Source organism: Carassius auratus, chromosome 14, assembly GCF_003368295.1.
Source record: "Carassius auratus strain Wakin chromosome 14, ASM336829v1, whole genome shotgun sequence".
NCBI classification, from domain to species: domain Eukaryota; kingdom Metazoa; phylum Chordata; class Actinopteri; order Cypriniformes; family Cyprinidae; genus Carassius; species Carassius auratus.
In genome coordinates this window covers 22,163,815-22,184,274 of record NC_039256.1, presented here as the reverse complement: position 1 = coordinate 22,184,274, position 20,460 = coordinate 22,163,815, and the positions used below count along the sequence as shown (strand labels likewise).

The 20,460-nt window shown below is 37.1% G+C and overlaps 1 protein-coding gene across 3 annotated transcripts in view; it reads right to left on the bottom strand.

Moving 5' to 3' along the window:
• Positions 1–248: 248 nt before the first annotated feature.
• LOC113114025 (A disintegrin and metalloproteinase with thrombospondin motifs 2-like) overlaps positions 249–20,460 on the bottom strand; it is a 118,928-nt gene continuing 98,716 nt past the window's right edge. Inside the window, exons 7-23 of one of the 3 annotated variants that reach the window (XM_026280709.1) lie at positions 20,246–20,351; positions 17,841–17,984; positions 17,628–17,760; positions 14,649–14,678; positions 13,138–13,251; positions 12,909–13,054; positions 12,653–12,828; positions 11,430–11,563; positions 11,226–11,346; positions 10,516–10,596; positions 10,256–10,419; positions 10,001–10,166; positions 9,510–9,642; positions 7,516–7,723; positions 7,255–7,384; positions 6,227–6,316; positions 249–2,571 (exon numbers count right to left, since the gene is read on the bottom strand). In XM_026280709.1, the coding sequence (XP_026136494.1) occupies positions 1,565–2,571; positions 6,227–6,316; positions 7,255–7,384; positions 7,516–7,723; positions 9,510–9,642; positions 10,001–10,166; positions 10,256–10,419; positions 10,516–10,596; positions 11,226–11,346; positions 11,430–11,563; positions 12,653–12,828; positions 12,909–13,054; positions 13,138–13,251; positions 14,649–14,678; positions 17,628–17,760; positions 17,841–17,984; positions 20,246–20,351 (3,083 nt within the window). In that variant the 3' untranslated portion in view covers positions 249–1,564. The remainder of the gene's footprint in view (positions 2,572–6,226; positions 6,317–7,254; positions 7,385–7,515; positions 7,724–9,509; positions 9,643–10,000; positions 10,167–10,255; positions 10,420–10,515; positions 10,597–11,225; positions 11,347–11,429; positions 11,564–12,652; positions 12,829–12,908; positions 13,055–13,137; positions 13,252–14,648; positions 14,679–17,627; positions 17,761–17,840; positions 17,985–20,245; positions 20,352–20,460) is intronic. The other 2 variants (XM_026280711.1, XM_026280710.1) reach the window with 2 other exon arrangements.

The window sequence follows — 20,460 nt, the reverse complement described above, 5'->3', positions numbered from 1 at the left end:
CAAGTATTTTTTAAAGAATTTGTATGGATAATTTAATTAATTAAACAGCTGTAAAAGTTTGTCTGGAATTATTCAACATGCCAGTTCCATATTCAACTTTTTCAAAGTAAACTATGCAAAGAACAATAATTAATTGGTATACTTACTTTAGCAGTTTATTATTAAAAAAGGTATGTAAAAGCACACACAAAAAATTAATAAAAAAAAATGAGAGAGATATAAAGCCGTGAAACATTTTTTTTGCGACATATACAATTTATTTTTGTTTTTGACATTTTTTTCTGCTTTTTACATAATGCTGGAGTCTTTGACATCTTTGGGTAGGGTGTAAAGTATTCTTATAACAAGTCAAAATCTCACAAATAAAAATATATGTCATCTTGACCTGATCTGATGAAGTTTCAGCACAAGCTTGAATACTGGTGAAAGGAAATATAATTCACAAGCACAAAATTAACATCTTTGTAATACGGTGCATCCCTGAATTGTTCTTATCAAATGATTCATTAGTATGACTGTGATATAGGTGCATGTAATAAAATCAATGTCTCATTGACTGGACTAATTGTTTTGTTTATTACTATATTCACATCACCACATTATTTTTTAATTATTAGAAATGTTTATGATAAAAATGTGCAGCTGAAACACACTGTAGTCAACGTACAATTCAGACTGGTGTCAACTGATTTTATTTTTGCTAATTTATTCATAATACAGTATGTGCCTATCGTCTGTATCTGTCATTGAGCATATTTGGAGAATAACATGTTCGGAAGCATCGATTTGTGCAAATGATAATTTGCCTAACTCTTTTTCTATGATTTCTAGATCACCCAAATATGAAATTTCTATCATCAGTCACTCACCCTCGTTGGCTTTCTTTTCTTTTTCATGCTGCTTTTTTTGCATTCAGTGAAAGGAGATGGGGACGAGAAGCAGTCAAGCTTCCAAAACAGATAAAACAGAACCATAAAAGTACCATAAAAATCTTAATGAACCGTGTTCGGATTTCTTGGAATGTGAATGATATTAAAGATTTATGATTTAGTTATGATACTGTCTGTGAAAAACTACTTGTTTTTTGGTACAATACCACATGGTTCCAGAAGACTTTGGAAGATGATTTGTATGATGCTTTATTGTCACTTCTGGAGCTTCATAGCTCCTCACTACCATTCACTTATGTAATACGGAAAATGGAAATAAAAAAATGGCTGAATCTCTGTTTTTGTGTGCCATGGCAGGAAGAAACTCGTACAGGTTTGGAAAGACACGAGGTTGAATAAATGATAACAGAATTTATATGTTTGGCTGAACTAATCCTTTAAAATGATAAATCACTTTGAATTACAATATCCTTAAGTGAAACCTGCCAAAACAACTGTGCAAACACTTGTGACTTTCACAAAGATCAGTTTGCCATGTCATTAAAAGAGGGGAAAGCGTCAGTTCACAGCAATATTTTGGACATTTTCCAGTTCTTGACCCAAGCACCAAAATAAAGTCTAGATTCAGAAGTTGCATTGGCAGCTGTATCTCTATAAGAGAAACTGGACAGGGCTCAAATCCCCTGTGCTCTTTTCATCCTTCTCAAAAAGTTGCGCTTCTCCTCAAGCAGTTCCTGGATGCGCTTATTCCGTGTTTTCTCACGCAGAAACACGCGTCCTCTTCTGGGGATGATGTTATTCACAGGAAACTCATTGTCCAATGGGATTATTCGATACGGTATATCAATAGCATTGCTCTCACTCACTTCTTCCACTTTATTTGGCCGTCCACTCGTCTTCTCTGTGCCAGATGCTGTTGTACTGGACAGTGGTGTACTGGAAGTTGAAGTTGTAATGCTTGGTACCAGGGGAGCAGGTTCTTCAGTGGTTGTTAGCACCTCTACTATAGATGTCACAGGGATGCTGACATCCATATTGACTGAGGTTGTCAATTCCCATTCATTCACACCATTCGCTGTTGTTGACTGCAACATCCCACTACTGTCCACAACTGGTGCACCACTACCTTCACCAGACTCTTTAAACTGGACGGTGGTGCTGGGAACGAGAGTGCCATTATTCAGATCACTGAAAATGACTGGGAAAACAGTGCTAACAGGTAATTCGGTGCTGTTTGCCACATCATCTGCAGGTGCAGGTGTGATCCTACTTGGTGTAGCAATGGCAAAGGATGTGCTCTGTTCTGGAGTAGTGTGCTTATAGAGAGGAGTTGTAGTATATGGATAAAAGGGCGTTGTCGAATATCCGAGAGTATCAGTTGACGTTGCTAAAATTGTATATAACCAAGGTGTGCTTACAGATGTGGCACTTTTCCCTTCTGTAGAAGGCAAAAAGGCCATCGCGGTGGTGGACTCTGTGCGTGTGGGACTTTGGGCTGTGGTGGATAGTCCTTTGGTGGTAATTTTCAATTTTGATGGTGGCTTTCTTGCAGTCACAGTGGTCTTTGTGATATTGCCAACTTTGCAGGACTTGCAGCACATGCGCTGAAAGCCCGGCAGAGAGCAATACTGCTGCAGCACCTCCATGTGACAGAATGTAGAACGGTCACCAAGACAACGTTCTGCAAAACAAGAGAGGGACCTAATAAGACGTGTGTGTGTGTACACTGAAATCAAATTAAAGTCAAATGCATGATTTAACATCACCGCAACAATCTAAATACAATTGTTAACATATCAAAACTACATTTAGAAAAAGGCCAGATCAAGTAGAAAAAGCTTCCTATGATCTACGTATAATGAGGAGTTGAATGAGGATACGTGCAGATAACTACAGTAGACATCTTCCAAGCTTAATGCTTTTCCCAAGTCTGAGTAAGAAATAAGCAGAAATGTGGGATTAAAAAAAAATTAAATAAATACAATTTAAAGAGAAGCATTAGTTGAAGCAAAGGAAGAAACAGAGTTATGACCCGACCATTAAGCAACTCTGCAAAACCAGCATTTAGATGCATACTAGGTATAAACGTTAGGTTGTTAGGATTTATCGGTTAAAATGCAGTTTTCTTTTAATAATAATATTAAATAATAATAATCTTCCTTGTGAATGTGGTTATTAATGGACTATGAATGTGGTTTCGTCCTTCTGAAAATGGATTATATTTATTTATATAATCATTAGCTAAAGCCTGACTGACACTACAGGATGTTTTGCCTGGAGTGAAATCGCCTCAGTTTTGAATACACCGGGTGAGTACACAAAGCTAGCACGCTAAAAAAATAAAATAATAATTAACAAAAAAAATTAAGTGACGATCTGCTGCTTGAGATCACGTGAGGCGCTCCTTCTGTCATGATGATCTTAATGATATCTTGCAATGTTCAAATCTTGTAGTGTGTGCATGTCTAATATTTGAGGGAAGATAATCTGCAAAGATTCTCCTCATGTGTGTGCTGCAACCAGATTTCTATATCGGTTATGATTTTAAAACACCTGTAGTGTGAGCCAGGCTTTAAACATTTAGCAAGATCCTCCAAAAATGTGTTATCATCAAAGGGTTTTTTAGTGGCTAACAGGGTATATATCTGCGAATATCAGTATGCTTCATATATATACAAAAACAGTTTAATGACAGATTAGGAGTCCTTCACAAAATAGCAAAAACAACTGTTTTTCACAACTTAACATAACAGAAAATGAGTTAAAATTTAAAACAAATTGTTCATTGCACTACAAAAACCCATTATTCTTTGAAAACGTGGCAAATATCTGTGTTTTTGCTTTACCCAGATTCACTACAGTAAGCCTTATATTTTCAGCACAACTGACATGAGAATAAAACAACTGCAAAATAACCTGCAATTCCACCACAGATGGTGAAAGAGAAACAGACAGAAAGCAGGGCGACAACACAGGCAGAAAAAAAGCCATTCGATTTCTTTTCTTTCCATTTTTATAACACTTTTTTTTATTCCTACTTTTGCAGTTGATCATGACAGAAACTGAAACAATGAAATGCACTCCCACCCCCATTTAAACATACAGATAGAGTTGTCTTCTTCAGAAAAATAAATAATCAACTGTATTGAAAGGTACAAGTTCACAGTAACTTTGGTTAAACACTTCATTACTTTGAGAACAATTAATCCATTGGTAATTCAGATGAAGAGGTAAATAAATAAATAGGTCATTGGTTAAATAAAATACAGGATTTCCATGATGATGTAAAAACTGGCATGGCACATACAAGTGTCATATATTAAACATTTACAAAACATTAATAAAGTTTCCCTGATAAATCAAAGTGCATATAGACGCAGTGCACGTAAGTCCATCTGAATGTTCCCCAGACATTTTCCCCCACAACAGCCAGCCAAGACGCAGTTAGGCCAGTGAAGTAACATGACAGTTACTCATAGAATATAATATTAGCATTTTTTTTTTCTTATAAGTAAGGAGATAACAGTCATAAATGTTATTAAATACAGTAAACACCAATGTTTATTTACAGTATCTCACTGCAAGGTCTGGCTTTTCCTAGTGTTTTCTCCACGGCTTTGAGCATGAAAATTCGGATAGCTCGCTACATAGTCACAACAGAAATGTGTTTCACGATACAATGACACGTCTGAAGTGATAAAGAGATGCCGAGTGTAGGTTTCCACTAAAACGTTCTCCGTATCCAATGAGTTAGCCACTGTTTTCGGATGTGTGATGATTGGTTGATCGGTTGGTTCTATTTCAGGTTTTGTTTGAAGCTGCCTCTGGTTTCTGTGTGCTAAGCCATAACTTTCACAGATAAATGCCGATACATTCAAACGTAGTGTAAGGCATTGTTCTTACTCTCTATGTACCCCCAGCCCCCCCCAGCCCGGAAAAGAGTGCGCTCGGATGTGGATGAAAGTTCATGAGGTATATTTATGTGTCGTCTTTTGTATGGCCACTGGTAACTGTCGTTAAAAACGCATGCTGGCAGACGTACACGCATGCAAACGCGTGTCAGAAACCCTCGCACATACGAAGGCATAACGAAATCGCATGTCACTCATCACCAAGTGGAAATATTTAATGTGCATGAATCTCTCTCGTTCACGATGAATCCGATAAAATGAAACCACTTCTCTTGAAAAAAAAAATACAAATAAAAATGGAGAGGCAACTGGCTGAGCGAGTCCTGCATAATATAGGTCTTCCCTTTCCCCCGAAACACTTAACTTCTGTTATTAAATAGCAATAGTTCTGTATTTTATGTAAAATCAATAAAAAAATACACGTAACAGTCAAGAATTAAAGCGATCAATAGCAGTCAAAATGTTAGGCTAATAAGCTACAGCTTATTCATGGTAAAACAAATTATTAATATTTTATATTATTGGTACCCATATAGATTTATATTCATATATAAATACAAATATATTAATATGTTGTTTAAAGTCTGCAAGCACAAATAAGCTGCATTTATTGAATTTGTTAACAGTCAAAGAGAGGATGGAGGATGAGGTGGTTGTGGCATTCGAACGTGTGCAGTAAAGCGACCCTGTTTACAAGTTCCACCTCATGGCCACCAACACATATGATGGCGGTTCAACAGTACGTCCCATGTTAACATCTTAACTTGTTAGTTTGAGTGGTTGTTTTTGTCCCATCAGGTTTCCAGAATGAATAGGATGTGGAATGAGCAATTAGCAAAGGTTTCCTCATTGTGACAAGTTCACATTCACAATAAAGCTTTAGTTTTTTTTTTTTTTTTTTGTTTTAGCCACTTTTCATGTTTATTTTTTCCTTTCACACCTGCAGCTCAGGCGGCGCCTCTGTAAAACGGCGTCCGCCTTAAGAGCGTAAGCCATATGGAAACAGCTTGCAGAGGGCAGTGATTCAAACAAATGTGTCGCCCCTGCGGTAACCTCAGTGCAATCATTAGCTCCGCAAGCTGCCCGTCCAATCACAAAGCCCCTTCGAACAACCCCAAATTTTTTTACATGTTTTGTTTTGTCAACAATTTCTTACTGGCCAGCGTTCACAACACAGAGCTCCACAAAGGAGAGAGAGAGACAGAGCGAGAGACAGAGAGAGAGAGAAACAGAGAAACCTCCCCCTATCAGAACGCCCCATGAAAGAGGACCACCACCCAGGAAAAAGAAGCGTGCAAGCCTCGGAAGAGGGAGGCAGTCAGGGGAGTTTGCCTTGTAAAGCCAGGCAGAGAGACAGAGGGAAGGTCCAGCTGAGAGAGGTGAGACAGCGCAGCGCCACAACGTGGCTGGAGAGAGACGCTTTACTTGACATCCTCTGCACGGGGTATTTGGGGTCGTGACGTGACAACCACTGTATCAGGAAGTTGCCGTGATTGTTGAAGTCAGAAGTGCTCCCTGTCGCATGTGGGAGAGGGATTGGGAAGGAGAAAGCCCAGGACACACAGAGAATGCGAGAGAAAGAAAGAAAAATCCAATCAACTATATTAGTCTGATCATTTGTGTTAAGAATTAGTCTGTTATTTCTGCCAAACTAGTAGGCTATAAATAGTACAACTTTCATTAATAACATTAATAAGCATGCTGGATCATTAGTATGTGTACATTCCAATATTCCCAACTCATTGGCTTTATATATTTTGGTATTCATCAACATGAAATGAAAATATCGATATCACGACTTCTGCTTAGCACTTGGACGATGACATAGGAAGCTAGCATTGCATATTATTGTTTATTATTTTCTAATCTAGTTAATGTTAGAAAGTTCTAGTAAATTGTTGGGGTCAGGGTGAGGGTGTTTTTTTTATATAATTTAACACCTTTATTCAGCAAAATGCATTAAATTGATCAAAACTGGGAGTAAAGTAATTTATGATGCTAAAAAAAAATTAGCAGCAAATTAGCATATTGGAATGATATCTGAAGAATCTTCAGACACTGAAGACATTTCAATTTCAATATATTCGAATAGAAATGTCCTTTTAAATTGTAATAAAACTTTACAATATTACTGTTTTATTGTATTTTTGATCAATAAAACACAGCTTGGGTGAGCATAGGAGACTACTTTCAAAAACATTTAAAAATCTTATATCTATTTCATGATGTCAAATATAGTTCATTCATGTTAAATAATGAACACATTCTTATTTTAAAGTGTAACTAGTTATATACACCCTCATTATGCATTACTTTTAACCCTTTCCCACCAACCATCTGAGCCCTTCATGTTGACTTGAAATTGGAATGTACTGATCTGTTAGACATTTCAGGTTGTTATTTTAGACTTAAAGAACATTTCTGAAGATGTGAGCACATGATCAAATACGCACTTGGGCAGGGATCCATTCTGCAGGGTCTCAATGCAGCAGGTTTGGAGTCCAGACAGAGTCCAATAGTGTTGTCACGGGTATGACAAAGCACCTGCCTCTGTTGCGTACCATTACCACATGTCACTGAGCACTAACACAGCACACACACACAGACACAGACACACACAAACAAACATTCATTATTTTCATGTTAAAGAATATCAAACTAATCCCACTCTCAGACCTGAACTGATGGGAACACAGCATGTCAGAGGTCTGTACCTGTGACCAGGAGCCCAGCCTCCACTCAGCAGGGCACAGGTTGCGATTGCACTCTCTACGGGACTCTGGGCGCTCGTCACTGCAGTAACGGCTGCGAATGGATTTGATCTTGCCGTCGCCCAGAGGTTGGACGCAGTTTACGGAACGTGTCTGAGTTCCCGTCTTCCCACAGGACTTACTGCATTCGCCCCACTCTCCAGCCACCCAGCTAAACACAGAAACAAACACAGTCAAAGCTTAAACAGGTACAACAGTGTAATAGGGACATCTACTGGACACAGACTATAGTTGCAGAAAATCAGGCCATATAATTAGAATATCATCAAAAAGTTGATTTATTTCAATAATTCCATTCAAAAAGTGAAACTTGTATATTATATTCATTCATTACACACAGACTGATATATTTCAAATGTTTATTTCTTTTGATTTTGATGATTATAACTGACAACTAAGAAAAATCCCAAATTCAGTATCTCGGAAAATTAGAATATTGTGTTTTGTTCAATATTGAAGACACCTTGTGCCACCCTCTAATCAGCTAATTAACTCAAAACACCTGCAAAGGCCTTTAAATGGTCTCTCGGTCTAGTTCTGTAGGCTACACAATCTTGGGGAAAACTGCTGACTTGACAGTTGTCCAAAAGACGACCATTGACACCTTGCACAGGGTGGGCAAGACACAAAAGGTCATTGCAAAAGAGGCTGGCTGTTCACAGAGCTCTGTGTCCAAGCAAATTAATAAAGAGGTGAAGGGAAGAAAAAGATATGGTAGAAATGAGTGTACAAGCAATTGGGATAACCGCACCCTGGAGAGGATTGTGAAACAAAACCCATTAAAAAATGTGGGGGAGATTCAAAAAGAGTGGACTGCAGCTGGAGTCAGTGCTTCAAGAACCACTACGCACAGACGTATGCAAGACATGGGTTTCAGCTGACGCATTGCTTGTGTCAAGTTACTCTTGAACAACAGACAGCGTCAGAAGCATGTAAATACAAAAAGGACTGGGCTGCTGCTGAATGGTAGCAAGTTATGTTCTCTGATAAAAGTCATTTTTTTCATTTCCTTTGGAAATCAGGGTCCCAAAGTCTGGAGGAAGAGAGGAGAGGCACACAATTTAAGGTCAACCCAGCCGTATACCAGGAAGTTTTAGAGCACTTCATGCTTCCTGCTGTTGACCAACTTTATGGAGATGCAGATTTCTTTTTCCAACAGGACTTGGCCCCAGCACACAGTGCTGAAGCTACCATTACCTGGTTTAAGGACCATGGTATCCCTGTTCTTAATTGGCCAGCAAACTCGCCTGACCTTAACCCCATAGAAAATCTATGGGGCATTGTTAAGAGGAAGATGCGATATGCCAGACCTGACAATGCAGAAGAGCTGAAGGCCACTATCAGAGCAACCTGGGCTCTCATAACACCTTAGCAGAGCCACAGACTGATCGACACCATGCCACGCCACATTGCTGCAGTTTTTCAGGCAAAAGGAGCCCCAACTAAGTATCGAGTGCAGAACATGCTCATACTTTTCATGTTCATACTTTTTAGTTGGCCAAGATTTCTAAAAATCCTTTCTTTGTACTGGTCTTAAGTAATATTTTGATTTTCTGAGATATTTTCTGAGATTTTTTCTTAGTTGTCAGTTATAATCATCAACATTAAAGAAATAAACATTTGAAATATATCAGTGTGTGTTGTAATGAATGAATATAATATACAAGTTTCACTTTTTGAAAGGAATTAGTGAAATACTGTAAATCAACTTTTTGATGAAATTCTAATTATATGACCAGCACCTGTAAATGTAGTGCTAGGGGAATTTTTGTGTCACACGTTTTTATGTATTAATGTGTATTAAATCTATAAATTATATATAAATATTTATGTTAACAAAATACATTATTAAGTGCCATTAAAAATAAAGTATCACTTGGTGTGTCTTGCCCCCAAAACTGAAATAAAAATCTAAGTCATTTGGCACACACACTCACATGGGCTGAGCACACTCTCTCAAGTAACAGTCTATAAACAGGGGCGGAGGCTGCTTGTTTTTCTCACAGAATCTGCGATGGACCATCCTCATCTCTGCATTCTTACGGCAGCCGTAACGCGTCATCTGAATACCTATCCATAAGAAGGTAGTGAAGGTAGTGAATGAAATTCTCATGAACATGAATAGAGAATTACAAATAAATATAATAACTGAGAATCATGTTGAGTTCAGTCAAGCACTTCCACTTCTTTTGTCCTCAAGTAATGCCCATGTTGTGTTTTATAGACTCTTTGCTAAGTATTACCCCCAATTTTAGTCACTTTTAAGAGCTTGATAATATGGTGGAGAGCAAGAGTTGCTGAGGCAAGACTGGTCAGTAATGTTTTAAGGCAGGACTTACAGTAGCAAAAGATCAGTCATAGTAGAAACTTAGCTGACTCTTAAACTTCTCTCAAATAAATGATTGTGGTTACAGTGTGGTTACAGTACCTCCTCCACAGGTCTTGGAACAGGGTGTCCATCTCTTCACCACCCAGGAATATGGCACTGCATTATCAGGGACCATGTTATTCTCATTGGTACCATCACTCAGTCTGTCATAGTCAGTGATGTATTTGATCGACACCTTCACCTTGGCTGATCCATGCATTCGGATCTAGTAAACAATTACACATTTAAAGACAACCAATTAAGACAAGTTGTGTATCCACTGATGTATGTGTGTGGATTCCTACAGGAGATTACCATGACAACCACGTCGTTTTTCAAGGGTCCGCTGGTTTGAATGGTGTCCTTGTTGTTTTTATTTTCATACTCCCATTCCAGACCTTTTTCAATAACTGAGCGTGTCTCTGGGTAGTCTCCATAGGCATTGAGAAAGAAATCACCCGGTGCTTTATTCCTGACAGCTATTTGGTAAAAACAAAAAATGGAGAGAGAGATCTGCAGTCAAACAGACACATCACTTAATGCATGAAAAACTACAGGAAATGATTAGGCTTTACCTAAAATGTGAGTAGTTCCATTAAGTTCCTGGATGAAGAGATGTCTCGCCCCTCTGGGAACTTCCAGCACTTTAATGACACCTACACCAAAACATTTCCAAATCACTATTACTTTATTTCAATCCTTTAATAAACCTAAAATGTGATTAAAGAAACAAAGTTTTTCGGAAATGTATGATGCTATTAAACATGAACTCTCTAGGTGTGTTATTTTATTAATTTGTAGCGCTTGTTTTTATTTTTTGTTATACCGAGAGCTTGGATAATCAGGCCAGTATTAGACTAGTAACTACAAATCTGGCTTTTGTTATAAATGTTTTTTTTTAAACATTTAAAAAATGTAAACATTGAAACAGATATGATACAACAAAGCTTTATTTCCTGAAATCACATGACTCATGGCAGTTGCATACAAGCTTCACAAAGCAGTGTTTCGAAAGCATCCATCACTGCTTTTAAGTATTAAATTAATAGTATTTGAAACCAATATTTGATTCAAGTATTTTTTCAGTGATCTTGCAAGTTGCAATGTGCATTGTGTTATGGGATTTCCTTTGCAACGAATTTGTCTGAAAGAAGGTACCTGTATCTTATGAGGCTTATAATTATGCCTATGTTTGGAAGAGCCATTGTGTCTGGACTGGTCCTGTGATGCCTTAAAATGCTGCCTCCACTAGGATACAGCCTACGTGTGTGCTGCGGAGACGTACCTGTCTTCTCTACAAAGGTGAAGTTAAACTTGTGAGTCTTGCACTTGGTTCCATCTCCCCCGCAGACGCCACACTTATCTTCCTGTAGAGCTGATCCAACCACATTATCACAGCCCACTTTCTGAAGGGAGAGTGACATCATGAGCAACAGGCCACTAAAAAAAAAAAAAAAAACCTTTCCAAAGGGTACACACAGCTATATACCTCACAGTCTCCGGCCACACACACACTGTAGGGATCTTTGTAGGAACAGCGTGTTCCAGGTTCCACCAGAGTCTGCATGTTGACTACAGCTCGGGTTTCTTTGGATTGACAGAACAGTTTGCAGCGTTGCTTAGCTATGGAAAACAAGACAAGAGAGATCCCCGAGTGATGGACTGAGATCAAATGCACAATTATAAAGATTAAATGCTCTTGAATTCTAAGAAAAATAAACAAATTCTAATTCTAAGAAGAAAAATCAAGTAATATAAAATCATTTTTGATCGTTTACCATTTAAATTTCCAGAAATATTCCACATCTAATATGTCTTTGTCCAACAGAGGATAGTTAGATAACATTATTCCATGGTTTATACAAAAAAAAGGTCTCTTGGTAGTCTTTACATGGTCTATAAAAGCATTGTACATTATATCATCATATAACAGTCAGTTTCACAGCTTATCCAAAAACTGGATGCCTCTGTTCCAGAAGAACATTCTAATAAGTCCAGCTCAAATTTTCATAAAGACCTAAGCTTATCTACGAACACTGTGATGCCTGTTGAATGTCCCAGTTATTTAAACGCATTTAATTTCATTCTGTGTGGAAAAAGTACAAGTAAAATATTATCAGAGGTATCCAAGCCCATTTCATGAACCACAATCATTATTTTCTGAATATTTCTGCAGTTCAGTCGTAATTGACATGACAGTTAAAAGAAGAAAAAAAAAGGCTCAGAAAGTCTGTTTATATGATAATTACTTTGGATGTTCCTGTGTTGATCGACTAAGGCAGATGTCCACATCACTAATGACTCGGGAGGGATTTCATGTTCTAAATGATGTCATGAATATTGCAGAAGTGGAAAAAAGGGGGGTTTGAATGAAATCATATTGTCATGTGTACCCACTGTGTAAGTGAAAACAGCTGTGCAGAGAGATGGATTACATCAGTCTGGTTACAGGCCTGGCTGACAAACTGAGCTAGAGTGGGCAGGACAGCAGTGGGAAACAATCTAAAGTAAGCTTTAAATAAAATGTAAATAATTTAAAATAATATAATTAATTAAACTATAATTGAACTATTTAAAACTCAAACATTATATTCATTTATTATTTACATTGTATGTATACAAGGTATAATAACTGTTTTCAAGGTGTCTTTTTTTGCAGAGGAAAAGCTATTTCAACTCTGTGTGGTTCATGAATTCTGCCATATTACTTACGGTCGGGGTGTTCATATGGCAGCCAGTGGTGCCAGGTATTCTGGTACTCAAATTTGTTGTCCATCATGCTACATTGCTCGGCTCTGTAATCTTGGTACGGGTCTTCACACTCATGCATATTACAAATCTGGAACTGATAGCTTGGGCCGGAGCAAATACGTCCACCGTTGGCTGGACTGGAGGAGGTTAACAGAAGAGGAAAAAATGAGCTATATATGAAAAAATTAGACAGACCAGCAGATAGATAGATACACACCGCGGATTGTCACAAGCTCGTGTGCGAAACTGTAGTCCCCTTCCACAGGGGTGAGAGCAGGAGCCAAACTCACTCCACATCCCCCAGCTTCCATCCTTTTTTATGATGTCTGGAGTCAGCTGCATACAGTGGCCTTTAAAACAGTGCTGAGAGAGGAAGAGAGCAACACATAAACACAGAGGAAGCAAGTGAGTATCAGGATGGATCTGGATGAAAGGCTGAGTGGTACCTTCCCATCACCGCAATTAGTGCCATCAATGGGCGGACCTTTTTTGGTCTTGCAGAAAAAAGGGTTGTCTGGATGAGCACACCAAAGTTGCTTACAGGGGTCAAAGGGGCGATACTGAGAAACAGAGGAACAGAGAGAAGAAAAATTATTCTCAAACTCAGAGAAATCTGACGACAAGACACCGGTCAGGGAAGGATCAAACTGAAGGACATCTGATGGGTAAATGTAGTAAACTGTTCATTACAAAGACAAAATGATGTACAAATACTGTACCACTATTAAAACAGCCCTGTATATTTCAAAGAATTAAAAAAAGTTGCTTAATATAATATAAAATGTAATGTTATAACAGTTGTTCAGGCATGATGAAACAGTATGATACATTTTCATTCATGGGCAGGCTACATTTATGTAACAAAGCAATCTCATGCAGGCAAATCAAAGCAATGACGAAAACTCTTTAAGTTATGATACAGCCTGTGACCAACAGCACAGTTAGACAACAGAATGCTGGGCAGTGTTGGGAAATGGCCTCTATTAAGGTCAAATGTTAAGCAAAATCTCTCTTTGTTTTCCTTCCTCTTAGAGGCGTAGTAGACAAGAGCAGAATCTCTGGCAGTGGTACTAATGATGACGCTACATTTAGCAAGATCCTAAACCCAACAAGCATTTTAAACACATCAAGACACCAAGTGCAAATTAATGGCTCGCAGTTTTCAGCAGTAGCCAGCTGGCTGCTACTGTATTCTCAGTTTGAATATTTTTTGGACTTTGCCAAGCTAAATAGCGAAAAGATTTCTAGGCCAAAAGCTAGACGATTATTTAGCACCTGTAGAGATTTTTAGATGCTTCTGAGAACTGTATGGTTAAACTTGTTCAAATTAGCAATCTTTTTATTGATATTTTTTTCTAATGAATGTAGAAAACTCTCTGAAAAGTCACCAGACTGCAATGACCTGATTAACTTGACATTAAAAGAATGTTCAAAAGAGGTTTGAGATATTCAGTATTGAGAGAATCTGTGGCATGCTTTCAATTACTCCAAGAGAATAATGTTATCCTTCAGTTTGAAAAACAGTACAAGGCATTCCACAGGGTTAAGAAGCAGAAATGTGCCACTCGTGTTCTTGCTAAAGCACTTATATCAAATCTTCCATATATAAATGTGCTACTTAATCTGCAAATGTGTCTAAATCAAGCCTTAAGCGATGGGACTACTGTTCTGGGTGGATGAACCTCTAGTTGTGCATTATCCTAATGCAATTCCTATTTGTGGAATTTCGAGCCAAAATTCTTACATTTGTATTGAATTCAAGCACTCCTTTTAATTCTTGTGAAAGCCAATTATTTCAGAAACAACTGTGGGTTTAGTATCCTGGTGCATATGTGTCTGCAAAATGACAATGAGCTGGACACCAACCAATAACATGTAATGATTAACAATAAAACCATCTGAATTGAATCAAGTTCAAACGAAAGAGGCCACATTGCGACTGAGGAGAACACCTTACCTGGGCTCCTGATTGCCCCACCTTTTGCAGCTAAGGGAATGGTTTAACAAGACAGTGAAGTACAGTCCAAGCAGTGCTGTTCAGCTGGAATCTCATTTTATGAGCAGAAGTGATTCTTGAAATCATCTTTATCCAGCTTATCAAGGGATATCAAACTCATGACATCTGGCTTTGATTATCTGATAAATTGTATTCCCAATAGTGAATTGTAAACAGTATAATTATAGCCACACATTTTCTCTCCAATAGACGAGTGACATCATTTTGAAATTTGGTGCTCATCAAATGTTTTTTTTTTTTTTGGTCATTCTGGAATTTATTTAATATCAACAACTATATTCAAATAAAACCAGCTGATGTGCTGTGGAGTAGTTTTAAAACCTAGGGCAGGACTCACAAAATAAAAGAGATTTCTTAAGATGAGTTCCATGAAGTTCATGGTTACACTTTATGTTAAGGTGTCCATGTCGCAGTGTGATTATATATTTAAGTACTAAGTAATAATATTTAAAGTCCTCATGAAATCAATTGTTTTTGGGTGTTAGCATCAATATGTTAATGTTAAGATTATCTATAAGGCAATGTGCTCCATTCGCATTTAGATGATATAAGCATTCAAAGCTTGCAATTCGTCTCTTTCATGACAACTGTGAGGGGGGGATTTTTTTTATAACTCATCAGTTAAAATTATATTAAGCCTTAAAGTTCTACATAATTAAGGGAGCGGCCACTTGAGTGACAGGTGGATTGCCGTGGCTGTTGCCGCTATCAAGCTAAGTGGGCGTGGTTTCAGCAACCAACCATTTTCGATTATCCGGGGGTGACAAGAGGTAACTCGCTGTTAAGATGACCGGCTCTGCCTACTTTTGGCTTCAAAACCGCTCTTCGGAAACCTATGGGTGATGTCAAGGACACTACGTCCATGTTTTTATACAGTCTATGGATCGCACAGAGCGAATCTCAGCATGATTATGACCACAATTTTGTTTTACTAAGAGTTTCTAATTGATTCTAGGTTGTAATCTATTAGAAAAGGGGGTGGGGATGCTCAATATGTCCTGCCCTCTCTTCCTTGTTCAGTTGAAATTACGTCACCACATAGAATAACGTTGATTGTTTCAAGGCACTTCAGTGGACCTTGAACTAAATGTACTTGTAGTTAAAGGGTTACTCCACCCCAAAATTAAAGTTTTGTCATTAATCACTTACCACATGTCATGAGCTTTTACGGGTTTGGGATGACATGGGGGTAAGTGATTAATATCAAAATTTACATTTAAGGGTGGAGTGTCCCTTTAACATGGATTAGGGTTTGGCTTAGGGTTACTTGCATGTAATAATCCATAATTTATTGCTATTATAATAGCAAGTACATGTAACATGCCTAACAAGGACAGCAAGTGTTATTGAATACTCCTAATTCCAATTTAAAAGATTAACAAGTTTGCTAATATATTCCTAAAAACATATTTTTTCTTAAGAAGAAAATGTCTTTATCTGAATACATGGCTGAAGACTCACTTCAAGGATTGCCTCCTTGCGCCTTCTTCGGATTACTCTAATAATCATAAATTTTAATGTGCCATGTTACTTTTAAAGAGAATGTCTCAAGCTGCACCAATCCTTTGATTCAGTTTTGTGCTATTTTTGTTCCAATATGTGCGTCCGCTCTGCTACAGTAAATGCGTCCTGTGTATGGGTTTTCTAGTCATTCTATTAATTTCTACTAAATTTTGTCACTGATCACTTCAGAAAACTTGTGCACACACTTATTAATAGCCCTACTATGTACTGTTGTGGCTAGTCTAATGTAGCTAGTCTTGTAGCTATCCTGATTAATAGTCTTACAATTTAAATTATGTAGCAAGTGTAATGCCTAAACTATATAATTCTAACTTATCATTCAAACTTATCATTCTTACAATTTGAAATTTAAGAGTTCTTGAAAGGTTTGTATTAAGAACAATCTTAAGAAGAATTTTTGAGAATACAAAATATTCTTAACTTTTTTTCTTAAGTTAAAAAATAAAATGAAAATGGCAGTTAAGAAGACTTTTTTTTTTTTATGAATCTGGCCCCTTGTTCTCCTCTTGTTCACTTAAAGATTTATTCACCCAAAAGTGAAAATATCATTCACTCACCCTCATATTAGCCCATATGACATTTCTTTCTGTGGAACACACAACATTTTTTAAATGCTTTCAAACTTATGAAAATAATTATGAAAAAATAATGAAAAAAATAAATAAATAATAAAGAAAAAAAAATATATATATATATATATATATATATATATCTCTCTCTCTATATATATATATATATATATATATATATATATATATATATATATATATATATATATATATATATATATATATATATATATATATATATTGAAAAGATCTGACTCAAAAGGATATTTTTTTATTATATAATTTATGCTGCTTCTCTGAAGAACATGTCAAAAAGAGCTGTATAACTTACATTACTTTAGAAGACTTGAAATAAAGTGCATGAGTCATAGGGACCTCTTTTATGATACATTAATGGTGCCTTTGTCTACCTTTATAAAGCTTGAAAGCTCCTTCTTTTGTGCTCCACAGAGGAAAGAAAGTCATACGGGTTTGAACCAACATGAGCATGAGTAAAATTATGACAGACTGAACATTTTTGATGCACTATTCTGTTCCATTAAGCCTTTTCCCTTTGGCATGTACAGATATCAATACTCAGTCACTTAACACAAAATACTGTGTTCCATTCATAATGCATTATTGGCATGTATAACACACATCATACTGGGTCACGTCAACCTACGGTGAACCCAATGACCACAAATGGTGATTGTTATGGCAAGCTGATGGTTGTTAAGGAAGAATGCTTGTAGAATTATACATGCTCGTTGTGATTTTACAATCTCGTAATAATAATGCATTACTTGAATGAAAAAGCCTGTGCAGCAGTAAATTCAAGACTCACCGCTGTGCACATCATGTATCCGGCCCCAAAGTCAAAGCGACACTGTTCGTGCACGGAGTAATGCAGCCCGGGAAGGTGTGGAAGCTCCTCCCATTTGTGCTCGAACGGGTCATCACGGAGACAATCATACGAACTTCAGAGGCAGAATGAGATGGTATATAATCCACAGTTGCACTAGTCAAGATTGTCTGTGTATGTCTGTCTAGCACTCACTGCAGGTAGCGGCCCAATTCCTGTTGACTGCAGCGTGACCAGTGGAAGCGGTGGAATGCCGCCTGCACCAGTGGGGCCATGATACTCCCCATCTGCACCTCATCTCCACAACGATTACCCTGCCCATCATGCTCCATTCCCAACCTATAATACACACGCATATATACAATTTACTTTTTTGAGAACAACTTGCACCTTATTTTGGCATTTTTAGACTTGAGAATTTGAGAGTTTTGAATAAATTGCCTGTGTGAATAATTTAATTATTCAATAATATAGGCTGTGACTTGTTCTGTTCCTGAATTAATTTGTTTTTGAACAAATCTATTGAGAAAATGACCCAGCGATTAACTCACAGTTACGGTGTCCAAAATCGCATAAACTTTGAGGTACTTTCTGATGCACACTTCAAAATCTTGCCAAAAGTAGTACGTCATCTGGGTACTATGTTATCAATACTGAACACACTACTCTTTCCACCTACTGCTTTGCATCTATAGTACGAAGTATGCAATTTCAGATGCAGTCAGTCATTTATTTACTAGGGATGGGAGTATGGATCCTGAAGTATCTATATTTTGACACTAATGTGAGTTTTGAAAGTATCGATACTCAAATAAAAATTTCGAAACTGAAACTTAATTTTGTTCATCAAAAAAATGTATGAGTATAATATGCATTGAATTGGACAAAAAAACATACCATGGATACCACTACAATATTTTAACCTATTGTAAACTAAAATATAACCTAATAAGATGCAATTAAAGCATATTGAATGTTAAAATGCATTTCATATATAAAGTTAAGTGGATATCATTACCCATTTTACTCTTAGTAATTTAATAATCGAATACATTTCATAATTTAAAAGTTTGAATTTAGAAGGATCATATCGGTATCCATATCAACGATACTGGTCTTTAAAAGAAGCGGTATCATATCAAAAACAAAATGAGTGGTATCGCACATATTAATTATTTACACAATGAGTGCGTTTACATGTACACTCTTAATGTGATTATAATGAGATTGACAATATTGTTATTAAACTTTACTTCATGTAAACACAATACTTCGATTTAGATCATGTGATTTAACTCATTATCGCAGCAAGCATAATCGTATTCACATAGGTGGTTTATGCCGATTTTAATTGGAATATACAGGCATATAAACACCTTAATTGCAGTATTGCGCTTTGAATAAAGTGTGTGTGTGCTTGTGAAATATTGTTTTCAATGTCGTAGAAAACAGAAAGCCTTAGAAACAGAAAAATTAGAAACAATGGGTCTCATTCACTAATTTTCGCGTACAATTTTCTTATTTATACGCACATTTGAACTTCTCACGAGAACTTTCCGCCTAATTCACAACACGTGCGTACGCACATGAGCTTGTTCTTAAACTCGTTCTTCTGTTAGTGAATTTGGAGTCTTCTAAATGAGCGCCCGCGTGCACGAGGTAAGTAATTAGCATAATTCACGCCCAAACCAGCTCCATATAAGGGCTTTCCCCAACGAGGCACTTATGGCACCGAAACAAAAGACAAAGAAAAATAACTTTAACGATAATGAACGTGAGGTTTTGCTTTTGGAGGTGGAAGCCAGGAAAAATTATTTGTTATTTAAAAGTGTATCCACTGGCATAACGGGCCCAGGTAAAAAGGAAGCATATATATATATATATAATTGGAACTGTAATTATAATTTATCAATAACATCTAATTATATAGGGTTCATAACACATGCTTATAAGGCCCCTGTTTGTACATGATTATTGCGTACGTGTGGTATAAGTTGTCCTTGAATCTTTTCGTACATTTAGAATAAATTTTAGTACGATAGTTTTTGATGGATCATGATTTATTCGTGAAAACGTCCGTACGCACATTTCACGCAAAAATCTGTGCCTACGCATATTTAGTGAATGAGACCCAATGGCTGGGAAGAAAGCATAGCATTTCTGGGGAAAACACAACTCACTGCCACCAATCTGTTCCTTAACCTCATCCAGAAATGGCGAGTAGTAGGCAAACCAATTGAAAATGTAACCATTAGCGAATAATAAGAATAATGGAAATTGCATGTAAACGGGAGTGTAAAGCTTTGCTCTTGACATGTAAACATCGTAATGCAATTAATAATCGCATTATTCATGCACATGTAAATGTAGTCAATGAATCCATGTTGAATAAATTGTTTTTAGCTATTGGAAATGATTCATTGATTTATTTATAACAAAACAAGCACTTATCGCCACCTACACTAATTAGCGACACAAATAGTGGAAAGTCAGCTGTTCGAATGATCAGATTCAAGAAACATAATTCAAGCACAGGAACAAACTGCGGTATAAATGAAAATATATGAGGTATCTTTTGACATACTGTAGCAGATACTCACACATGGCCGGTTTCATGCGCGACGACAAAAGCAGACGAGAAACCGTCCTCATGGTTGAGAGTGCAGCTCCGTACGGGATGACACATGCCTGTGACAGGAGCATAACCTAGCAACACATAAGAACACCTGACTGAGTTTGTCCTCCTCACATCTTCATCGCATGTTATTTTTAACAATTACTTTCCACTGGTATGAGGTCTGAAGTCAACGTCATT